This window comes from Scardinius erythrophthalmus (assembly GCF_964197995.2).
Source record: "Scardinius erythrophthalmus genome assembly, chromosome: 11".
Classification (NCBI taxonomy): Eukaryota; Metazoa; Chordata; class Actinopteri; order Cypriniformes; family Leuciscidae; genus Scardinius; species Scardinius erythrophthalmus.
This window is the reverse complement of record NC_138231.1, coordinates 33,622,689-33,642,254: the sequence shown is the minus strand read 5'-3', so window position 1 is coordinate 33,642,254 and position 19,566 is coordinate 33,622,689. Positions and strand designations below refer to the sequence as shown.

The 19,566-nt window shown below is 37.5% G+C and overlaps 1 protein-coding gene across 1 annotated transcript; it reads left to right on the top strand.

Annotated features, from left to right (window-relative positions):
• Positions 1-421: 421 nt before the first annotated feature.
• On the top strand, positions 422-17,581 carry hif1ab (hypoxia inducible factor 1 subunit alpha b). Its single transcript, XM_081378299.1, has 15 exons — positions 422-796; positions 7,206-7,396; positions 10,848-10,993; positions 11,080-11,164; positions 11,262-11,371; positions 11,679-11,881; positions 12,399-12,505; positions 12,668-12,815; positions 12,913-13,169; positions 13,692-13,918; positions 14,036-14,158; positions 14,245-14,576; positions 14,787-14,874; positions 15,102-15,219; positions 16,225-17,581. The coding sequence occupies exons 1-15, from the start codon at positions 765-767 to the stop codon at positions 16,377-16,379; spliced, it is 2,322 nt and encodes a 773-aa protein (XP_081234425.1). The 5' UTR covers positions 422-764; the 3' UTR covers positions 16,380-17,581.
• The last annotated feature ends 1,985 nt before the right edge of the window (positions 17,582-19,566 follow it).

The window sequence follows — 19,566 nt, the reverse complement described above, 5'->3', positions numbered from 1 at the left end:
AACGTTGTCAACTTATTGATCATATTTTGTTTTTTACAGTGTTGTTAAACAGATGCTATTGGGTTTTGGCTGGTCGTTAGGTTATTTTAACTGGTTGTTAGAGTGTTCTGGCTGGTTGCTTCTAATGTGTTCTGTGTGGTTGCAGGCAATGTTAAGGTCTTCTTGCTTTTAATTATTTTGGAAAACAATTGTCTTCAGTTACCTGATCATTATTATAATCTCAAAAAATAATAATAAAATATTAGACGTTTTATACTAAACAACACATCATTAACTGGACAAGAAAGAAAAAAAACTTGGTTGTAGGATAAGCAAATAATTAAAATTTACTCAATCTGTGGTCAAATCAATAGTGGTGATTACATCACAGCGCGGGGGTCCACTGAACTGCTGGTTGGATTGATGCCCCATCGGTGTAAAGGAGTTTTTGACGCGACACCGTCGTCTGTGCGCGCTCCCGTCAGCGTGAACGCGCGGGCCACATAGAGTGTAGTAGGAGGCACGGCTAACTCTTTGTACCGACCAGAAGCTGCACCGATTGGGTGCCAGACAAATGATTTGACCTTCAGCGAACCGGAGGGTTGATCTCCACCGTTCTGACGCTTTCAACACACCATACCGGACTTGAAGCGGATCATTTTATCGCGTTTGCTCGGTTTCTTTTAGAAACATTTTTATTTGTTAGCAAGAGGTGGCCACGTCCTTGATTTTCTGGCCTCGCGGTTTGGAAAAACCTAACATATACTGAGTGTTTTTACCCAGGAATGGATACTGGAGTTGTCACTGAAAAGAAAAGGTAGGGATTCCCGTTTCTGTTTTGTAGAAAGTGGTTGCTGAGCGGATTTTGTTATGTCTATGTAGTAAAGTTAAACAGACAGAGAGATCTTCATCCCCCGTCACACCGAATGTGTCGCCATTTTGTGTTGGATGGCAAACCAAACATTTACGAGCAAGTTTAAAGCGCTCATACCGGCTATTTGTGTTTAAAAGATAATCGATATTTTTACAAAAAAAATAAAAAGAGTGATATTTTTTGCTTTGTAACGCAATATTTGGCTTTATTTGAGGTAGCAGAGTGTCTGTGGAAATAGGCTATGAAACTAGCGGTATGCTAACTTAAACTTCCACTGATTTATGGCTTAAACCGCTATAAACAGTTTATAGTAGTACAGACATGCTTCAGTTTCATTGGGGGTGCATAAACAAACGGATTAACGTTATATGTCAAATGAATGCTTGCAATAAGCACAAAATACATAACGTTACTCCGCTTCTTTTTCCATAGTGAAATGATCAGACAGCTGTAACTGTTACGTCTATTACGCTATACTAGTGGAGTTAAATGGTATAATCTTTGTTCTTAGTTTAGTGGTTTGTACTTGACATTCTGGTATTGTGTACTTAAGCTCTGAATGTTTTTATGTCGTTTATTTGTGAGATAAAAGAGCCATGTGCTAGTAATGTGACTGATCCCTTCTTCACCCCTCAAACCACTTGACCCCACGGGTCACACTTACGCGTTGCCCTCGTTCAGCCAGCTCGTCTGGCATATTTGTTGGTATAGGACTGGAAGCTGGAATTCATCCTTGGATTCTGCTGACACAGTGTCTTATTATTTGTCAGGCCTGTCATCAGTGTGGGCTCAAAGTTTAGATGAGATGGAAAGAAGTGTTCTCATTGCTAAGTCTGGAAATAGTTGCTTGGTTTTTCTGTACTAATGAATTCACAGGAAGAATTAGACTGGCACTGTAGTTAAGCTAAGATACAGTCACAGTGTGCCACCATTTATTTTATGTTGTCGTGGTGTCAATTTGACCCTTTTTGATTTTTTAGAAGTACTGGTTGATAAACGTATACTTTATATAGATATAATATTGTTACTTTTCCTCATTTAGGTTCCTCAATTAGCAAATTGTCAACACTTTGATGTGTTGTGGAATGGGTGTACAACATTTCTATTTAGATTTTTGATATCTCATAATTAGATCCAACTGTACTGACCCATAATAAACTTTTTTTGAGGATATATTTAGTTTTTTAGTCTTTCATATCTACCATCTTTATATTTTATTCATTTGGAAGATGCTTTAATCCAATGAAACTTACACTGCATTGCATTGAAGGCGTACATTTTTATCAGCTCATACAGAATCATTCAGTTCGTTGGACTTCTCATGATCTTGGTATTGCTTGCATCTTGCTCTATTGTTTGAGCTTCAGGAAAGCACACAGAACCGCTTTTACATACTTCTGTTTAAAACTGTTTTTTTTAAGTTCAAAAGTAGACAGTATAGGATAATATAGGAATATTAATGTTAAAGGTTTGCTGTTTTTTTTTTTTTTGTCATAATGCGATTTTTGGTGAATTGTATTCAATCCTATTAGTGTCAATTTGACCATATGAATCTTACCCAGATTTTGAACATAATCTAATTTTTTATTTTTAGTTAAAACAATACAGTGTGATAGGCCCCATATAAAGTGAGTAATACCCTGTTTTCTGTGGCAATATTTTCCTGTCAGATTTGGTTGGCATCCAAGTTCAAGCAACTACATGCTCTTCTCTCAAATCTTAATCACTCCCAGCATTGACGTCAATGAAACTTCCTGCTCAGTCTTGTGGCAAGACAGCTGCAAGTCCTCTATCAGTTTGAATGTTAAAATGGGTCCCTCTTATCATATTTTCTTGTTTTGGAGAAGCACTGGGCATTAAAACGATAATGTAATTTTCCTCGATAAAACGATAACATGAGTTCGATAAATGTTAGAAATAATGTTTAATTATAAACAACAATTTCTTTGGCCATATCACCCAGCCCTTTTTTTTGCTTGTTTTTAAAATCCTCGGGACAAGGGGTCAGGGATGTCTATTGATTTAGTCATTGTGTCTCAAGGTCTTGTATGTGATCTATATGAATCCAATTAGACTGGGAATCATGCCATAAAACAGACCACCTTTTTAGACTGGCATCAATTTTGGTTTACTGATCAGTGGTCAACAAGGTATTTTTAGGAGCTCAGAAGCCCTGCTCTTATATGGTAGGATTAGGCCATATATACGTTACACACCACAGGCCTACAGTATGCTGAGCAGTTAGGGTGTGCAAAACTGTATCTTCCATACAAACTAGTCAGTAATTTGCATTATGAAACTCACAATTCTGATTTTTTTTTTCTCAGAATTGGCAATTTAAATCTCACAATTCTGACTTTTTTCTCAGAAATGCCAGTTTATTTCTCGCAATTCTGACTCTTTTTTTTTTTTTTTCTAGATTATAACATTTAGACTAAATATGTTCTGAGTGTCAGAGCTGATAGTCTTGCAGGCAGTGCTTCGGGGAACCTGAGTTCGAGTCCCAGCTCGGGGTCTTTTCTTGATCCCAGTTAGAGATGTGATGGTGAGGAGTTTTCCCCTCTTTCTCCTCCTCGCTTTTACTGTACGGTTCGTGTCCACTGGCGCAGAGCAAGCGAGAGTTTTCAATTACGCTAATTCCTCTGGAACTTCCAAAAGAATGAACCGAAAACGCTTGCTCTGCTCTGCTCACTTCGCACCAGTGGACACGCAACATAATGAACTCCCTTGCGGATTTTATTAGCGGCAATTGCTTGAATGGTGGGTTTATTATTCATTTTAATGAAAAACACAACAACAAAACAGTACAATAACAAACTCGCTTAAATAGGCACTTTTACATTTCGCTAGTTTGAAACCCAATCTTCCACAATCGTTTTGTCAGTCAAAATTTACACACACATCTGACACACATTTGATCAACTCTTTACTTTATGCGCACAAGCCGTGTGTGTGTCATACCGACAGGAGATTCACAGATGCATCAAATATGCTGCGCATCCATCGAGATGAATTGGAATAGTACGAAACTCAAGTGCTCAGAGTGTTCAGCGAGTGAAAATATAACTGTGTTAAACTTACACTTAGCTTCGACTCAAACACTGGCGGGTGAAATCTAACATTTTATTAGCCAATGGCTAATGATGATAGACATTATTTAGTTGCCTAGCATGAAAATTTAGCTGCATATGCGAGTGATTTACTCGCATTGTAGAGGATTGATACTGGGCTTGCGATTCACATGGGTAAGGTACTTTGTACTGTGTGTTTACTGGGTTTATTATAACATAAACTTGGATAATTAAAAAAGAAATCAAACGGGCAATTAAGTTTTACCAGTCATTATAAACATGAGAAGCTGGTGATTGCTTTTGCAAATAGACAGAGAGAAGACAACCAATTAAATTTGCATCAACAACAAATGCGGTTTCAGAACATGACGTAAGGTTATTATCAGTTTGCTTTATTTGCCATCTTGTCATCATGATGAGAAACACCCGTTTCAAAGGAAACTCTTTTATTGTTCTCTTCTTATTGCGTTTTAAAACCATACAATGCAACCTCATACTTATGCATTTACAGTTAAGTTAAAAAGCTTTCCTTTGCCAAAGGGGTCTTCCAGCAACTCTGAAAACTGTCAGAAATGTAGACATATATTATTAAGAAGTCCATATATGGAACTTACAAGATGTACTGCGCACAGACACAAACAGGCTGAAAACTGCAATGAAATGCGCATAAGAACAACCCCTGTGCACAAGGGTTTTCCTCCGTTTCTGGCCAAATGATTTCCGCTTTACTTCAGAGAGCGCTTTGATAGGGAGGATGGGAGCCTTCTGTCTCAAAATTGTTTTTTTCCTGCCAGGTCACTAGGCTGTCTTAACCGTTTTCCTTCCTTTGTCTTGCATGGCTTTGACAGTTGACACAAGGCCTGCTCATTGTTTCTCATTGCTGCTTTGACCTTGAGCTCTTATGGGGAATAGGCCTATGTAGATTTGTTGGCAGTCGCACAGAGACCTCATTGGTCAATTCACTATTTGCTTGTCTTCAGTAAGAGTCAGAAGCCATTTTTGCAAATTCAGAACAATTCTTTTTGATTCAATGCTTTTAAAAATACTTTTAGACGTATTTAAGAGCTTCCCCTAATGTAATTTAGACTATTATTAGATCAACTTCCATGGGAATTAATTGAAAACATTCGCTGTAACGACGCCCAGTTCCAGGAATGCTTTAATATTTTGTTTGTAATACCAGTTTGCAACAACTATTAGTAAACACTAAGTTGTTACCAACAAAATATTAGTGCATTCCTGGAACTGGCCGTCGTTACACTACATCCTTATGCATCGCTTTCTGCCAGGACTTTTACGGGCTTTTCCCAAATCACGGAAGTGACCTCGACGTCCGGGTTTGCTGCATAAGCCATCAGGCAAGTGTTATTTATATAACTCCTGATGTAGGCCTACTTACAAACTTTCCAATGCCTTGTTTTATGAGTACAGAACCTATTTGTACTACTGTAGAAGTTTGGTACCATACCGAGCATTATTAGTGGGGCAATCCAACCGTCTCCATTGACTTTGCATTGCGAGAGGCTGCCTCCTTGTCATTTATGACTTATAACAAAAAACAAAACAATGTCTAAAAGCTGCTATGTGACAAGGTGTACAGCAAACAAGCTAAATAACCCAGAAATAAATTTGTATAAGCTGTCGACTCCAAAAAACGGTTGTTTCAGGACATAAAACTGGATCAATTGAGACTGAGAACTACGCCCACTGGAACGCGACATGATATTGAAAAAAATGCCACAGCTTAGCTTACATAAATATAATATATAAAACTGACATTTGGATATTTGACTTACCAGTGACAAAATGTTTACTGCACACATAGACATACTGAGTGTCAGGATCCCACAATTTACCCGTTCTTCCTGCTGATGCTTCACGTCTTATTGCCTGTATCCATTTTTGTCTCCTTAAAGGCTGGCTTTTACGGTTTGGAAGCTTCTTAAAATTTATTTCTGTTTTTTTTTTTAGCTTGTTTGCTGTACACCTTGTCACACAGCCGCTTTTAGGCATTTTTCTGTCTTTTGTTATATGTCATAAATGACAAGGAGGCAGCCTCTCGCAATGCAAAGTCAATGGAGACCGTTGGATTGTTTTCCCCCCCGGTGGGCTTGGTCTTCAGATTATGACGCGTTGCGCTCTGTCTCTATTGAAGTAGAGCGACCGTGGTGTAGTTCGTTTATAGCCTACCTTTAGCTTTTTACTTCTTGCGACTGCATTTAGGCTTCAAAATTAGGAAGTTGTTAATATGTGAAAATTATCTTGATGGACAAAATGTGCAAACTATCATAGCCTAAACTTTTGTTGATCACAGAACTTTTTCGTTTTTTGCGATAATCCACAAAAATCCTATTGTGTTTTTGTCGAGGGAACCAATTTGATGTTAACTGCCAGTTGGCATACAAAGTGACATCATACCTGCACCGCTCTATATCTATGATAATAGGTGTTAATAGACCTGTGTTTTTTTTTTCATCTCTGTTTAAACCACTTCAAGTTTGTGAAATGTGAACAAGAATGTGAAATTCTAAAAGAAAATACGAGTTTATTCGGGATTTAGTCAATTTTCCTTTGCATCATGGCAGCTTTTGTTAACAGTAAACAACTTTCTATTACAGTAAATCATGAATGAACACCTGAGGGTATTAGTGTGTAAGGGAACTTTTGTTACATTAAATAGCCTAGTTGCTCTTTGTTGCCCATAGTTTGGCTTGTTTTTTTTAGAGCCCTCCATTCTTGCATTTAACTGAAACACGTATTAAATATGTGGGAGTCTGTCTTGTAGGTCCCAAGGGTAAAAGACATGCTTCTTTAGAAATCATGATGAGATAATCATTAGCAGGAAACTTTTTCATGGTGACCTATTTGTTAGGAAAGGGTTTATTTTCTCGCCATTAAGTGTTTATTGTCCAAATCCTGACCTTGCTTGTTTGTAAGACCAGATGTTACTTGTTTGTATACTAAAGTTTGTTCTTTGTAGTGCACCGAAAAGTTTATGCTGGGAAATCTGAAAACTGTCGGACACAACAACATTTACCACCGTTGGCTGACCTCCAAGGGCTGTGTCTTTCACACTGTGTTCACACCCTTTCACCAGCCAGTCACATTGAGACTATCTGTCTGTCCTTTGACGCTGCAAGTTTTGACGCCATGCAAATGAGAGATTTTTTTTTTTTTTAAAGTAGACCTTGTTGCTCTCCTCAAGCATTAGCGCAGGATGTCTCTCTTTTCACAAACACAGAGCCAAACTAATGCCGCAATCTCCTCCCTTATTTTTCCAGGGTGAGCTCGGAGCGCAGGAAGGAGAAGTCCAGGGATGCAGCGAGATCTCGCAGGGGAAAGGAGTCCGAGGTGTTCTACGAGTTAGCGCACCAGCTTCCCCTGCCACACAATGTCACCTCCCACCTGGACAAAGCCTCCATCATGAGGCTGGCCATCAGCTATCTGCGCATGAGGAAGCTGCTCATCTCTGGTCAGTTCGCTGATATGAATATTTGTATCTAGAAGCGCATAAAATTTACACCGCATGCAAAACGGATTCAAAACCTTAGAGATACTGTAAACATGAAGCAAGGATGGAAATATGTACAATCTGCTGTCACTGGGACAGTCCTCAGAGGCTGCATATTAGTACTAGTTTGTACCTTTTAGATATATGTATATCTGCATGATTAATCTAAATCAAACCAAAATCATGATTATGGCCAAGCACGATTATAAACCGCAATGTAATAAAATATACACTAGGGCTGTGCGATTTGGGAAAAATATCTAATTACGATTTTTCTGACAGATATTTCGATTGCGATTTGATTTGCGATTTAATTTTGTCAAGTCAAGCTTCAGCTCAATATTTTCAATAGTGTGCAGCACACACTCTAAATTAAAGGAGTACAACATGCCTTTAACTTTAGACCCCTCCACTAACAGAAAGGTAGACAGTATCTACTAGACTACAAGGTAGTGTTCATTTTGTCAGCTATTTTTTTTATTTAGTCTTAGTCCCGTCTCAAATGTAGCCTACTTTTTAGTTATCATATTTCGTCAACCATGTCCTGTATTTGTTTAGTCTAGTTTTCGTCAATGATGGTTAAATTGATTATCCCAATTATTTTGCTCAAAATTTATAATCATAACGATTATTGTCATTTGAGAAATGTATTTCATCAGAATTATTGCACTTTAACCTATAAGCACAAATCAAGAGTATGTCAACCCATACACATGGTTTATTTGACCTCATCTAGTTTCCTGATTTATTTTAGGCTATTTAATACAAATACTAGTTAAACAAGAAACTTATCTCAAACATTAAAATGTTTAATGTTTTTCTATTAAAACAACAGCAAAAAGACTTATTGTCATACAGAGCTGCATAAGTGCAGTTATTCAACAATCACAATCAATAGGCTATAGTCGAGATCCATGTTAGGATTTATTGCAGTTCATCACTGAAAAGGTTAAATTACAGATTTAGTCACTGCAAACAGCGCGAGCAGCTCGTGACAGAGCACAGACCGACTGAATGACACTTTCACAAGTAGAAAATCTCAAATGTAGAATGGAGATCGCTTAACTGCAGGTTACTTGTTTGTCTGTGTTTTCAGATCATCCGCGCTGCTTCAGCATTGTAGAGAGAGAGCGTGTGCGCATGGTTGCGATATTGCAAAGATTTAGTAAAACACCGGGTAGAAAACGTGTTATTTTAACTGAAAAGCTCTGATTGGGGGATTTAAATTGTTGAAATCTGGCAACCGCAAGCATGAATGCTATTAGCGGCATGTTAAAAATTTCTGTAATTTTTTTGTAGTCTCTTTTTTTTTTTTTTTTTTTTTTTTTTTTTTTTTTTTTTTTTGACAATCTTGGTCAAGATTTTATTTTTAACTACATTTAGTCTTGTCTTTTTTCGTCAATGATATTGCATGTTTATTTTAGTCACGGTTATCGTTTAATGACGTTGGTGTCGTCTCGTCTTAGTCATGGAAAAAAAGGTCGTCTTTTGTCATAGATTTAGTTAATGAAATTAACACTGCTTTCTATCCAGTAGATGTTAGCTTCTTTGGGGTAGAAAAGAGGTGCGCTCACTCAATTGGTCTTTTGCGATTAGCTAATCGCAACGTTTCAAATCGTGATTGCGATTCGATTAATTGTTCAGCCCTAATATACAAGTTGCGTGTTTCAGAGTGAAGGGCGGTGTTCCTTTACACACAAGCAGCTCATGATCTGGTGTTGTCAGTGTCTCGGAGAGACTGTGTTTGTAGTAGATGCTGCTCGTCTGCTTCTGCTCTGAGTTTGGGTCAGGTATAATGTGCCGGTATTCGGTAATACGATATATCACAATAATGAACATGCACAATATTGTTATCGTGGGCACTTAAAAATATGGTGAATCATTATTACTAATTATTCCGATTTTTTGAGTGCATTTTAAGAATACTTTACCCATCAACGATTCGCAACACTGCTGTATGCTGTGTCAAAGAGGCATGCGTGGACTGATGTTAGCAAGCACATGGCGGAACGAGTGAAGGAGATGCGCTGAATGAAAATGCACATTCACTCTCTGACAGCAGAGGCGTTGATGGAACAGCAGAAATGCAGCTGTTACCCCGTAAACAAAGCAGTTGCTCTACTACAGTATTGAAATGTTTCAAAAATGTTGCATTGTATTTGCAATGGTGTTCATCACAGCACCAAATACTTAAAGTTATTTATTTTCAAACTTAAACATTTTGACATTTTAATCTGGACTACAACATGCCCTAGATATTGATTAAATAAAACTGATTATTTTATTGTTCAGTCACACTTTACAATAAGGCACCATTATTTAACATTAGTTAATTCATTAGTTAACATAAACTGACAATGAAAAATACTTCTAGAACATTTATTGATGTTAGTTAATTTAATTTCAACATTTATGAATCTCTTAAAATCAAAAGTTGTAACTATTATTTAATGGATCTGAGCTAACATTAACTAGCTTAACAAAGAATTATTCTTTTACAAATAATAATAACTTCTGCAGCAAATGTAGTTCTTGCTTATTGTTAATGTGTTAATGCATGAACATGAACTAACGTTAACTAATGAGACCTTATTGTAAAGTGTTATTGTTTTAGGTAAGCTTTTAATGAAATTAAGACATAAATATAGTATTGTAATTTTACAGTTGTACTGTAAAAAAGTTGTTTTTATAATTATTATTACTATTGACTTTATTAATGTCATTTTTTTAAATACTTAATTATTGTAATTAATATTACAATAGTAGTCTTATTTTCAATTCACATTTTTTGTATAGCACTTTTCACAATACATAGTTTCAAAGCAGCTTTATAGAAAATGCATGTCTACATTACAATTTAGAGTGATCTGCTATCAGAGGTGACTGGGTCTAATTATGCATTTCAGAAATGTACATATACAAATCACACAGTTAGCCAACATTGCATTAAAGGCAGAAAACAATGAGCTCATTAAAGTAGTGAATACATGTTAACAAATGATTAGGATATTGTCTAATATTTTTTATTTAGTTGCAATAATAATAATAATTATTGTTATTGCCAAATTGTAAGTTATCACAAAATACTGTAATACATTTTTTCCCCACAAACTGCCCTATTATGTGCCTTATGTACGGGTGCCTATTAGTACCAGTATGCACCCTTTAGATTCTGTGTAACTTATCTACCTCTCAAGAGTACATATTAATGCTAGGTACTATAGGGCCCCCTTTAGGTATTAACATGTACCTTATCTTCCCCTCAAGGGTGCATTACAGTACTGGTGTGTACATTTTATGTAAATGCATCCTGCTGTTGTAACTGTAAAGGTGCCATATTTTCTGAGTGTGTAAAGGCATAATGTGCCACTATGACTTTACATGGTTAGATTGCTGTTGTTTGACTGTGCAGATGACTCGGAGAAAGAAAATGAGCTGGAGAGTCAGTTGAATGGCTTTTATCTGAAGGCCCTGGAGGGTTTCCTCATGGTCCTATCTGAGGATGGAGACATGGTTTATCTCTCTGAGAATGTCAGCAAGAGCATGGGCCTTACACAGGTAGCCAGATGTTTACGTTTTAGTCTGTGCTGTTTAGATTTAAAGCTTATGGTGTAGCTAACTATCTCTGCACTCTTTTCTCTCAGTTTGATCTGACCGGTCACAGCGTCTTTGAATTTTCACACCCATGTGACCATGAGGAGTTGAGAGAGATGCTGGTCCATAGGACAGGTGAGTCACGCATGGTAAAAACATTTTCTCTGCAGGTAAATGCTTCAGCGATTAATAAAAAAAAATGCATTAACTGAATTTTTCTGTCCATGTTTAGGATCCAAAAAGACCAAGGAACAAAACACAGAGCGCAGCTTCTTCCTGCGTATGAAGTGCACTCTCACTAGCAGAGGACGTACTGTCAATATCAAGTCTGCAACGTGGAAGGTGAGATTGATGCAGTTTTCTCACTAATCTCTTAGCTTAAATATGGTTTTCCCCTTTAGCTTTACCCTTTCCTGGTAGATTTTTCGGTATTTGTTTTAGAAGATAAGATTGTATTTGCCTGACTTGATTTTAAATGGTTCATTAATTTTGGTGACATTACAAGAATACACAAAATGTAACAAGGAAGAAGGAAAGGAAACTGGCTTGAGTCCTATTGTGCATAAAGCATCCTTTAAATTATTTTAATGCATGTCTGACTTGCTATAAATGGACTGCAATAGTTTCGCCCTTCTCTCTCCTGCTACAGGTTCTTCACTGCGCTGGTCATGTCCGTTTGCAGGAGCGCAGCGAGAGTTTGGAGGACTCTGGTTTTAAAGAGCCCCCTCTGACTTACCTTGTGCTCATCTGTGAGCCCATTCCTCATCCCTCAAACATCGAGGTGCCTCTGGACAGCAAGACCTTCCTTAGCCGTCACACTCTGGACATGAAGTTCTCGTACTGTGATGAAAGGTTAGCAGAGAGATGTAATGCTCTTATATACACAAACTACAAGCAAATTTCCCCCAGATCAGGTGATAGACAGATTGGCAGACATCATCTTTTCTTTCTTCCCTTTATTTTGTTTTCGTGCTAATGGTTTTGCCTTCCCCATTTCACATTTGTCTTTTCTTTTTGTGTTTGGGTTTACCTTGATGGTATCTATACCTAGCAATGAATGTTGTGTATACCAACGAGTTGTTCACATCTCTTTGAATAAAAGCAATGCTGCAGAACTGGTCTAGCATGCCAAAGAACAAAAGCCTGTATCCTGTACTTTTACAAATGTAATTAACGCCACCTAGTGGCAGAAGCCAGTTTTTTATTGTAAGCCTCTGCTAACCTAAAGCTGTTACAGTAACTCGGCTTCGGAGTAGCTAGAAATGCAGAACTGTTTTGTTTTGAGCAGTGTAACTATTAACTAACCATTCAATTAAATGTTTTAGTATGTTGCTACTTAATTCACACACAATATGGCTCTTTCCCAAAGGATCACAGAGCTGATGGGATATGAGCCAGATGATCTGCTGAACAGGTCAGTGTACGAATACTATCATGCCCTGGATTCAGATCACCTCACCAAGACGCATCAAAACCGTGAGTATCTGGATTTAGATAATTATTGGCCATAGTTTACTAATTTAGTACAGGTGACAATGTCTACCTGATCATGTTAGAGGTTTTACTTCAACATGCAAAACTGCTACAAAAGATGTCTTGTGAAATAATTCTAATTGGAGAATGTTATTTTTTTTCCAGTGTTCGCAAAGGGCCAGGCTACCACAAGCCAGTACCGCATGATGGCTAAGAAAGGTGGTTTTGTTTGGGTGGAGACTCAGGCCACCGTTATCTACAACCCCAAGAATTCACAGCCACAGTGCATTGTCTGCGTCAACTTCGTTCTCAGGTACGGATCCAGTTTTGTTTTAGTGGATCAGCATTTTTATAGAGACCAAAGTGCGTCTATGATCATATCTCTAACTTAACTGTTCTGTCCCGTCCAGTGGCATTGTGGAGGGGGATGTTGTCCTGTCCCTGCAGCAGACCATGACAGAGCCCAAGGCTGTAGAGAAAGAGAGCCAGGAAATGAAAGATGAGGCCTCTGAGGTGGACATGCTCAAACTCTTCAAGACAGATAGCCTCAAGTGTCCCATGGAGAGCTCTGACCTTTATGAGAAGCTAAAAGCGGAGCCTGAGGCCCTCACTGTGTTGGCACCTGCAGCAGGAGACGTCATCATCTCTTTGGACTTCAACAACTCAGGTGCTTTCTGGTGGATGGTCACATTTTTAAATGGAACAGATTAAGCTTTGCTCACTTTAACAGCAACTTGCAATAATCGGAGGTCATTCGCTTTAATTGAGAGCTGCCGGTTCAAGTCAACTTGAGCAAAGAGCGAGTGTTTATTATTTTATTTATATTCATTTTAATTGTTCTCATCTCGTTTAGCCATAGATGACATTCGTGCATTTTGTATGAACGCTTCCCCTCCACATTGTTGGTTTTTAGAGTTACAAAAAGTGTAATTCAAAATAAAATGACATTAATGATATATGGTTTGTGACCTAGAGTTATAGTGTACCATTACATAGCCAAATGTGTTTTCTCAACAGCTTTTTAATCTTTTAAAGATAGAAACATGGACAAAGACATTAACTAATCCTCTTAGACTGTTTGAGAAATATGGATTCACGATCTTATTGTTGTAAGAAATTAAATAATAAATATACACACAATTCCTTGGTGTGCTGCTAATAATAATTAAGAGTATTCAATTCCCTCCAGACTCCGAGATGCAGCTGCGGAAGGAGGTGCCCCTCTACAATGATGTCATGCTGCCCTCCAGCAGTGAGAAACTGCCCATCAGTCTGTCTGCTCTGACACCCAGTAACTCCAGCCCAGTTCTGTCCAAACTAGAGTCCGGAGCAGAGGACTTCCCTTTCAGCTCTGCCTCTGATTGTGTTCCAGACTCCACAAACAAACTCTCCACTTCTGGACTCCTCTCCTCGGGGGTAAAGACAAATGAAACACTTAGTCATTCATTTCAAAATGATTGCTTATTTTTAAGGGCTAATGAGATTCTGTGTCTCTCAAAGATTTGCTTTAGCTGTTTTTTTTTTTGTTCTTAGCCCAACAGCCCCATGGATTACTGTTTCCAAGTGGAGTCCGACATCAGTTCTGAATTCAAACTGGACCTGGTTGAAAAACTGTTTGCTATTGATACCGAGGCAAAGACCCCCTTTAACTCCCAGGTAAACCTTTATCTGCCATATCTCTCTCTCTGTGGTCATTTATGCATTTGCATAAACTTCAGAACACAAATTTCTGTGTCCATTAGGCCATGGGGGATCTCGACCTAGAAATGCTGGCTCCATACATCCCAATGGATGATGACTTCCAGCTGCGCACCCCCTCTCCACTGGATCCGCTCCCCTCCAGCTCTCTCTCTGTTTCAGCCATGAGCTCCCTGTTCCAGCCCTTACCCTCCCCAGCATCTCCAGCCTCTTCCTCCAGCAGCGCAGTGACGCAGGAGCCATCATCACGGGCCCCTTCACCTCTGCATCACCTGCAGGAGGTGTGCAGCGCTCCCGTCTCGCCCTTCAGCGGCAGTCGGGACGCTTCCCCGGCTCGATCCCCCACCCCACAGAGCAGCAATCAGCTCAATAACAGGTAAAGCTCTCGTTGGCACAACTACCTGCTGGCATCATTAACAATCGATTTGCACAGCGATCAGATAGCTGATCCGTATTAAACTTTAAGTAGATTGGAGTCGAGCCAAAACAGTTCTTTCATGAGAATAAGAGCTTTGATTTGGACTTACTTTTTGATGACAATAATTGTAGATTATCTGATCTTCTGTCCGTTGCTCCAATTTCTCAGAGAGCTGTCTCCAAAGATGTTAGCCATCCAGAATGTCCAACGTAAGAGAAAACTGGAAGTGACATCTCTTTCTGAGGCTGTTGGACTGGTCAGTATGTTATTAGATTTTATACATGGATTGTATGTAAAGATGCATAAATAAAAGTACTTTATTTTGTTAAATATTATTTTTAATATTGATATTGTATTACATTTAATTGTTTTTTGCATATATTTTTAACTTAAAAGGAAACATGGCTGACAAATAAGTGATCTTTTTGAGATCTGTTTTCTATGTAACAGCCATGCTAATGGCCACTCTACTATTTCCCGCAGGGTGCTTTGCTTCAGAGTGTGGACAGTGCTATTGAGCCTGGAAAAAGGGCAAAGGTTTTAGAAGTTAAAGGATCGAGTGTGCTCGGGGGGGACAAAACCATTCTTATACTCCCCTCTGGTGAGTGACGAGACCATCATCATTGTACCATCTAGTTTATGGAATTTTAAAGTCGGCATGAAACGGAAGTTGCGATTAGTCTTTTTTTCCCTATTGTGACATATCAGAGTAAAATGACTTCTGGAATGAGAAAAGATACATGGGCGAGACTTGATTTCGTCCTTCGGGAAATGATTGGATCGTAGGAAGTTGCCAGTCTGCAGTCAGCTGTGGTGAATATTTAGCCCAGCCCTCCACGAGACATGCATCATGAAGAGAATGACGTCATTAGGAGGTGGAGGGGAGGTTGACATTTTTGATTTAAAGATTACGACTGCACATACATTTGAAAAAAAGTAATAATGCATGGATAAATAATTTATAATAAACACTTTAAATGCGCTCTACTAATAAAAGCAATACTATTTTGGCGTGTATACACAGTTATAAGTAGGGCTGTCACGATTCCTCGACTAAATTTGAGTAGTCGATTTTTATTGAAATTTACCAGTGTCGAATAACCAGCAAAATACCGGCAGTGGCAAATTCCACAGACGGGAATCCATGAACCGCCTCATTAGACCTTTTTCTAAGGCTGCACTATACAGTATATTAAAACCATTTAGATCATAATATAGGCAGCATAGTGCTGTTATTAATTCACAAAGGCTGCTATTCAATTAAGTAAATATATACCCCGCTGGTTTAATATGCACTTTAATTTACATGTGTAGGTAAAAAAAAAAAAAAAAGCAGTGTATGTATTAAAACATGTTTTATTTCAAAATATTATCGAAAGCAGTATTGTGTAACCAAGATGATGAAAGCCATTGTGAGAAACACAGGAAAGCCATATTCATGATCATGATTTAAATATCATGAATATTCATGAAATAGATTTTAAATAAGATATTTGTTGAAAAAAATGACGTATATTTAGTATGGCACTTTTTATTTGAAGGTAACACTTGAGAATTTTGCTTTGAATCTTAGCGTGTTGTTGTATTCTTTCCCCTCTGACTGTAGATGTGGCCAGTCGTCTGTTGTGCAGTTCTCTGGAGAGCAGCGGCGGGCTGCCTCAGCTGACACGTTATGACTGCGAAGTCAACGCTCCTGTGCAGGACCGCCATCATCTGCTCCAGGGAGAGGAGCTCCTGCGTGCTCTGGACCAAGTCAACTGAACTCTGCTGTGTTTAGCCATTCTGGACATTGCACCCCTCTTTCGCCTCTTGACCCCTGAAATCTGCCTCCATATGTCTCCTTTTATTCCAAACCCCATTTATTCTCTATAAACCCCAGTGTTTTAAAAATGTAATAAATGACCTGCACCTTATGTTGATCCCGTCAGTGATGCGAAGAGGAGCCCAGAGGGAGTCCATCCATCCCAGTGTGTAGAGGGCCTGGAGACAGAGAAGCGTAATGTAACTTTACAGTGGCACAACTTGCCCCGACACCGATGCGTGCAATCTCACACACTCCCTCTGGATTCCCTACTTTCACCTAAAACAAAACCTCCCGTTGTGTTTTATCCCCCCTAAAGTGTGTGTATTGTAGCTACAGTCGCACAATAATCTATTTTCTTAAGACAGAATACCAGCAGTCCATGCAATATACGAAACCATTTTTACAAATATGTACTTTTAAAGAAAGATTGAACAATTTATTTTTTCTCTGTTTTGTTGTGTAACGGTTACGTAAGAGCTCTGTGTGTGCACTCATAGGCTCAATGGTTAAACGCTGTTGTATGTTTGTGAGTGTTGCTTTTCATTGCATTGATATTTACTTGCATACCTTTGAGTTTTCTCTTGAACAGCACATATGAATTGTAAAAGAGACAAAGTAATGGAGAATGTGCAAAAAAAAAAGGGAATTTACAATCATGATATGATGTTCTCATGATTGTTTTTTTCATGAAGAGGTTAAAACAGATTTATAGTTTAATTATGCAATAGATTTTTATATTTTTAGTGTTCATTTTTATTTCTGTTTAGTTCCCTATGTGGTAGATTCTTAATGCTTGCAAGAAGTCATAGCTTGTAACCATTTTTCTGCTTCATGAGCAGTTTTAGATCATGCAAAGCTGATGTATCTTTGTCCCAGTTTTACAAGTATTTATAATGGCATTAGAACACAAATGCATAGTTTTAAGTAAGACAATATTTGTTTTCATTTATGCTTTCAGATTAATTCAGCCTGTTGACTATGTCCTGCAAGTATTTTATGACCTTTTATCTCGTTTTTCAATAGGAAAGACATTTTCTTTTTATGTTATTGTAATCTTCTGTTCAATTATCTCTGCAGTCTCCAGTCTTCTCCTTTATTCTCTTAACACTAAATGTATTGTTTCTTGCATAAATCAGTAAAAGACAATTGTGGACCAGAATTTTGTGGTGCATGTTTCAATTGACATACCACTTTATTATTTTTATATATATATATATATATATATATATATATATATATATATATATATATATATATATATATATTTATATTTATTATTTATTTTTTTAAATCTTGATCTATTAAGTTATTCAGAAGTACATTAAAATGTAATTCATATGTGACTTGAATACACTTCTATGATGAACATTCTTTCATTTTCTGAATTATTATTTTTAAGTTAAAAAGTTAAAACTGTAATTTAATTACATTAAGCAGTAAAACAGCTTTGTTTTACAATATGAAATTGTTTTTTTGTTGTTTTTTTTAAAAAAAGAAAAAAGTTGTATTTTTTAAATATAAATATATGCTGGAAGCCATTATAAGAAGCACTGGAAACCTTTTTTTTTACAATTGCATACAAGGCCATTTTTATAATACAGTTTTTCACAAACACTAAACTCCATTCTCTGAACCAAATTTTCAAAGGCCTAAACTGACTCGAATAAATCACTCTTTCTGCAAAACCTTAAACAAGTTCAGGCTGTTAGACACCATTTGCAATCTCACTCCTCGCAAAACTCAACACATTCTCACTCACTAAAACACATTCTGCACTGATGCACGTGTTGCAAAACGCTAAACATGAGCGGCACACAACGGCTCAAAATTGTTGTTTCTAATGTGATCAAACCAACTGTACAAAATATGAGCCTGCAGCTCAGAGTGCACTGAATGTTGATACCAACAATAGAAGGAAAGAGGAAGAGCAAAGTGTGGAGTGTTGTTATATATTGTGTTATATATACTTGTTATATAGTATTATACAGTGTTATACATAATGTATGTGTGTGTTATTTTTTAATTTTATCATTTCATCTGAATATTAACATTTGTGGGATTTAGTCAGTCGAAACAGTTTTGAGATGAATGCATTTAATTTTGTATCTGGAAAATAGTGATCTATGACATTGCATTATGTTGAATATCAAAGCTTTTTGTGTCTATTTGTTAATGATGTGTTAATAACACATTGGCTGATGCATCATCATCCTTCACATGCTAAATTTGTATCTAAATATGTTACAGTTTAAAAGTAAATTCACATTGTTCTTAAAGGGGGGCATCTTCCCCCATGTTACCCTATATATGTGTTGCAAAATTACCACCAAAACAACAGAGAACCATCTTCATCCGCTTGATGAGATGCCTATTAGGACTGGTGATGTAAGATGATGGGAGAAAAGAGGGATGAAGAGAGAGAGGAGAATAAGAGGTGGCATTCACTTTCATTTTTTAATTGAAGCTCTTAAATATCACTACATTCCTTTATTCTAGTGTTGATTGGCGATTCTTCAATTAGAGGGACTCTTTTCCATTTGGTCAATGATTCTTTGTCATCACACCAGGCATTTTAGAGTGATAGTTTAAAGATCAGGAATGAAATTGGTTTGATCTAGAAATCTATTGACAGTTTTCGTAGGCGTCACTGACAAACCAGTCAATATTTGAGTACAATACTGCCCTCCAGAGTATTTTGACACCATACAAAACCAGCAACAGTGTTTTCACTAGACATGTTCCTGTTCCTGTCCAACAGCCTTACCTCATCCACAAAGACTGGTCCCAAATTGTCTTCTCACAAGGTGAGATGTTCATCAAAGTGTAAATCTCTTTCGTCCAGGTATAATAATTTTATAATATTTTTTAATGATGTAAGATTAAAAATATGATAAACATGATGTAATATAGTGCATATATTTAGCAAAAGGCTCTCCTCTAGACTAGAGTTTCGAACATGCTGGTCATTGAATGGCTTTAGGTGACATTTTGTTCTCCAGCTGTTTTATTCACGTCTTTCCGCGGTTGAAACACCGATTGAGCGATTACATGAGACATAGCCTACATTTCAGTAAAATGTATCTTTCAACATGTTCATTCATGTTTATTTGGTGCTATAACTAGTAGCCTAATTAAGAGGAGGAC

Excerpts from the sequence above, each read along its gene's own strand:
- hif1ab (XM_081378299.1), top strand. The coding sequence starts at position 765 with ATGGATACTGGAGTTGTCACTGAAAAGAAAAG. Across the intron at positions 13,919-14,035 it reads CTGGACTCCTCTCCTCGGGG|CCCAACAGCCCCATGGATTA; the intron begins GTAAAGACAAAT and ends TTTTGTTCTTAG. Across the intron at positions 14,875-15,101 it reads TTTCTGAGGCTGTTGGACTG|GGTGCTTTGCTTCAGAGTGT; the intron begins GTCAGTATGTTA and ends TATTTCCCGCAG.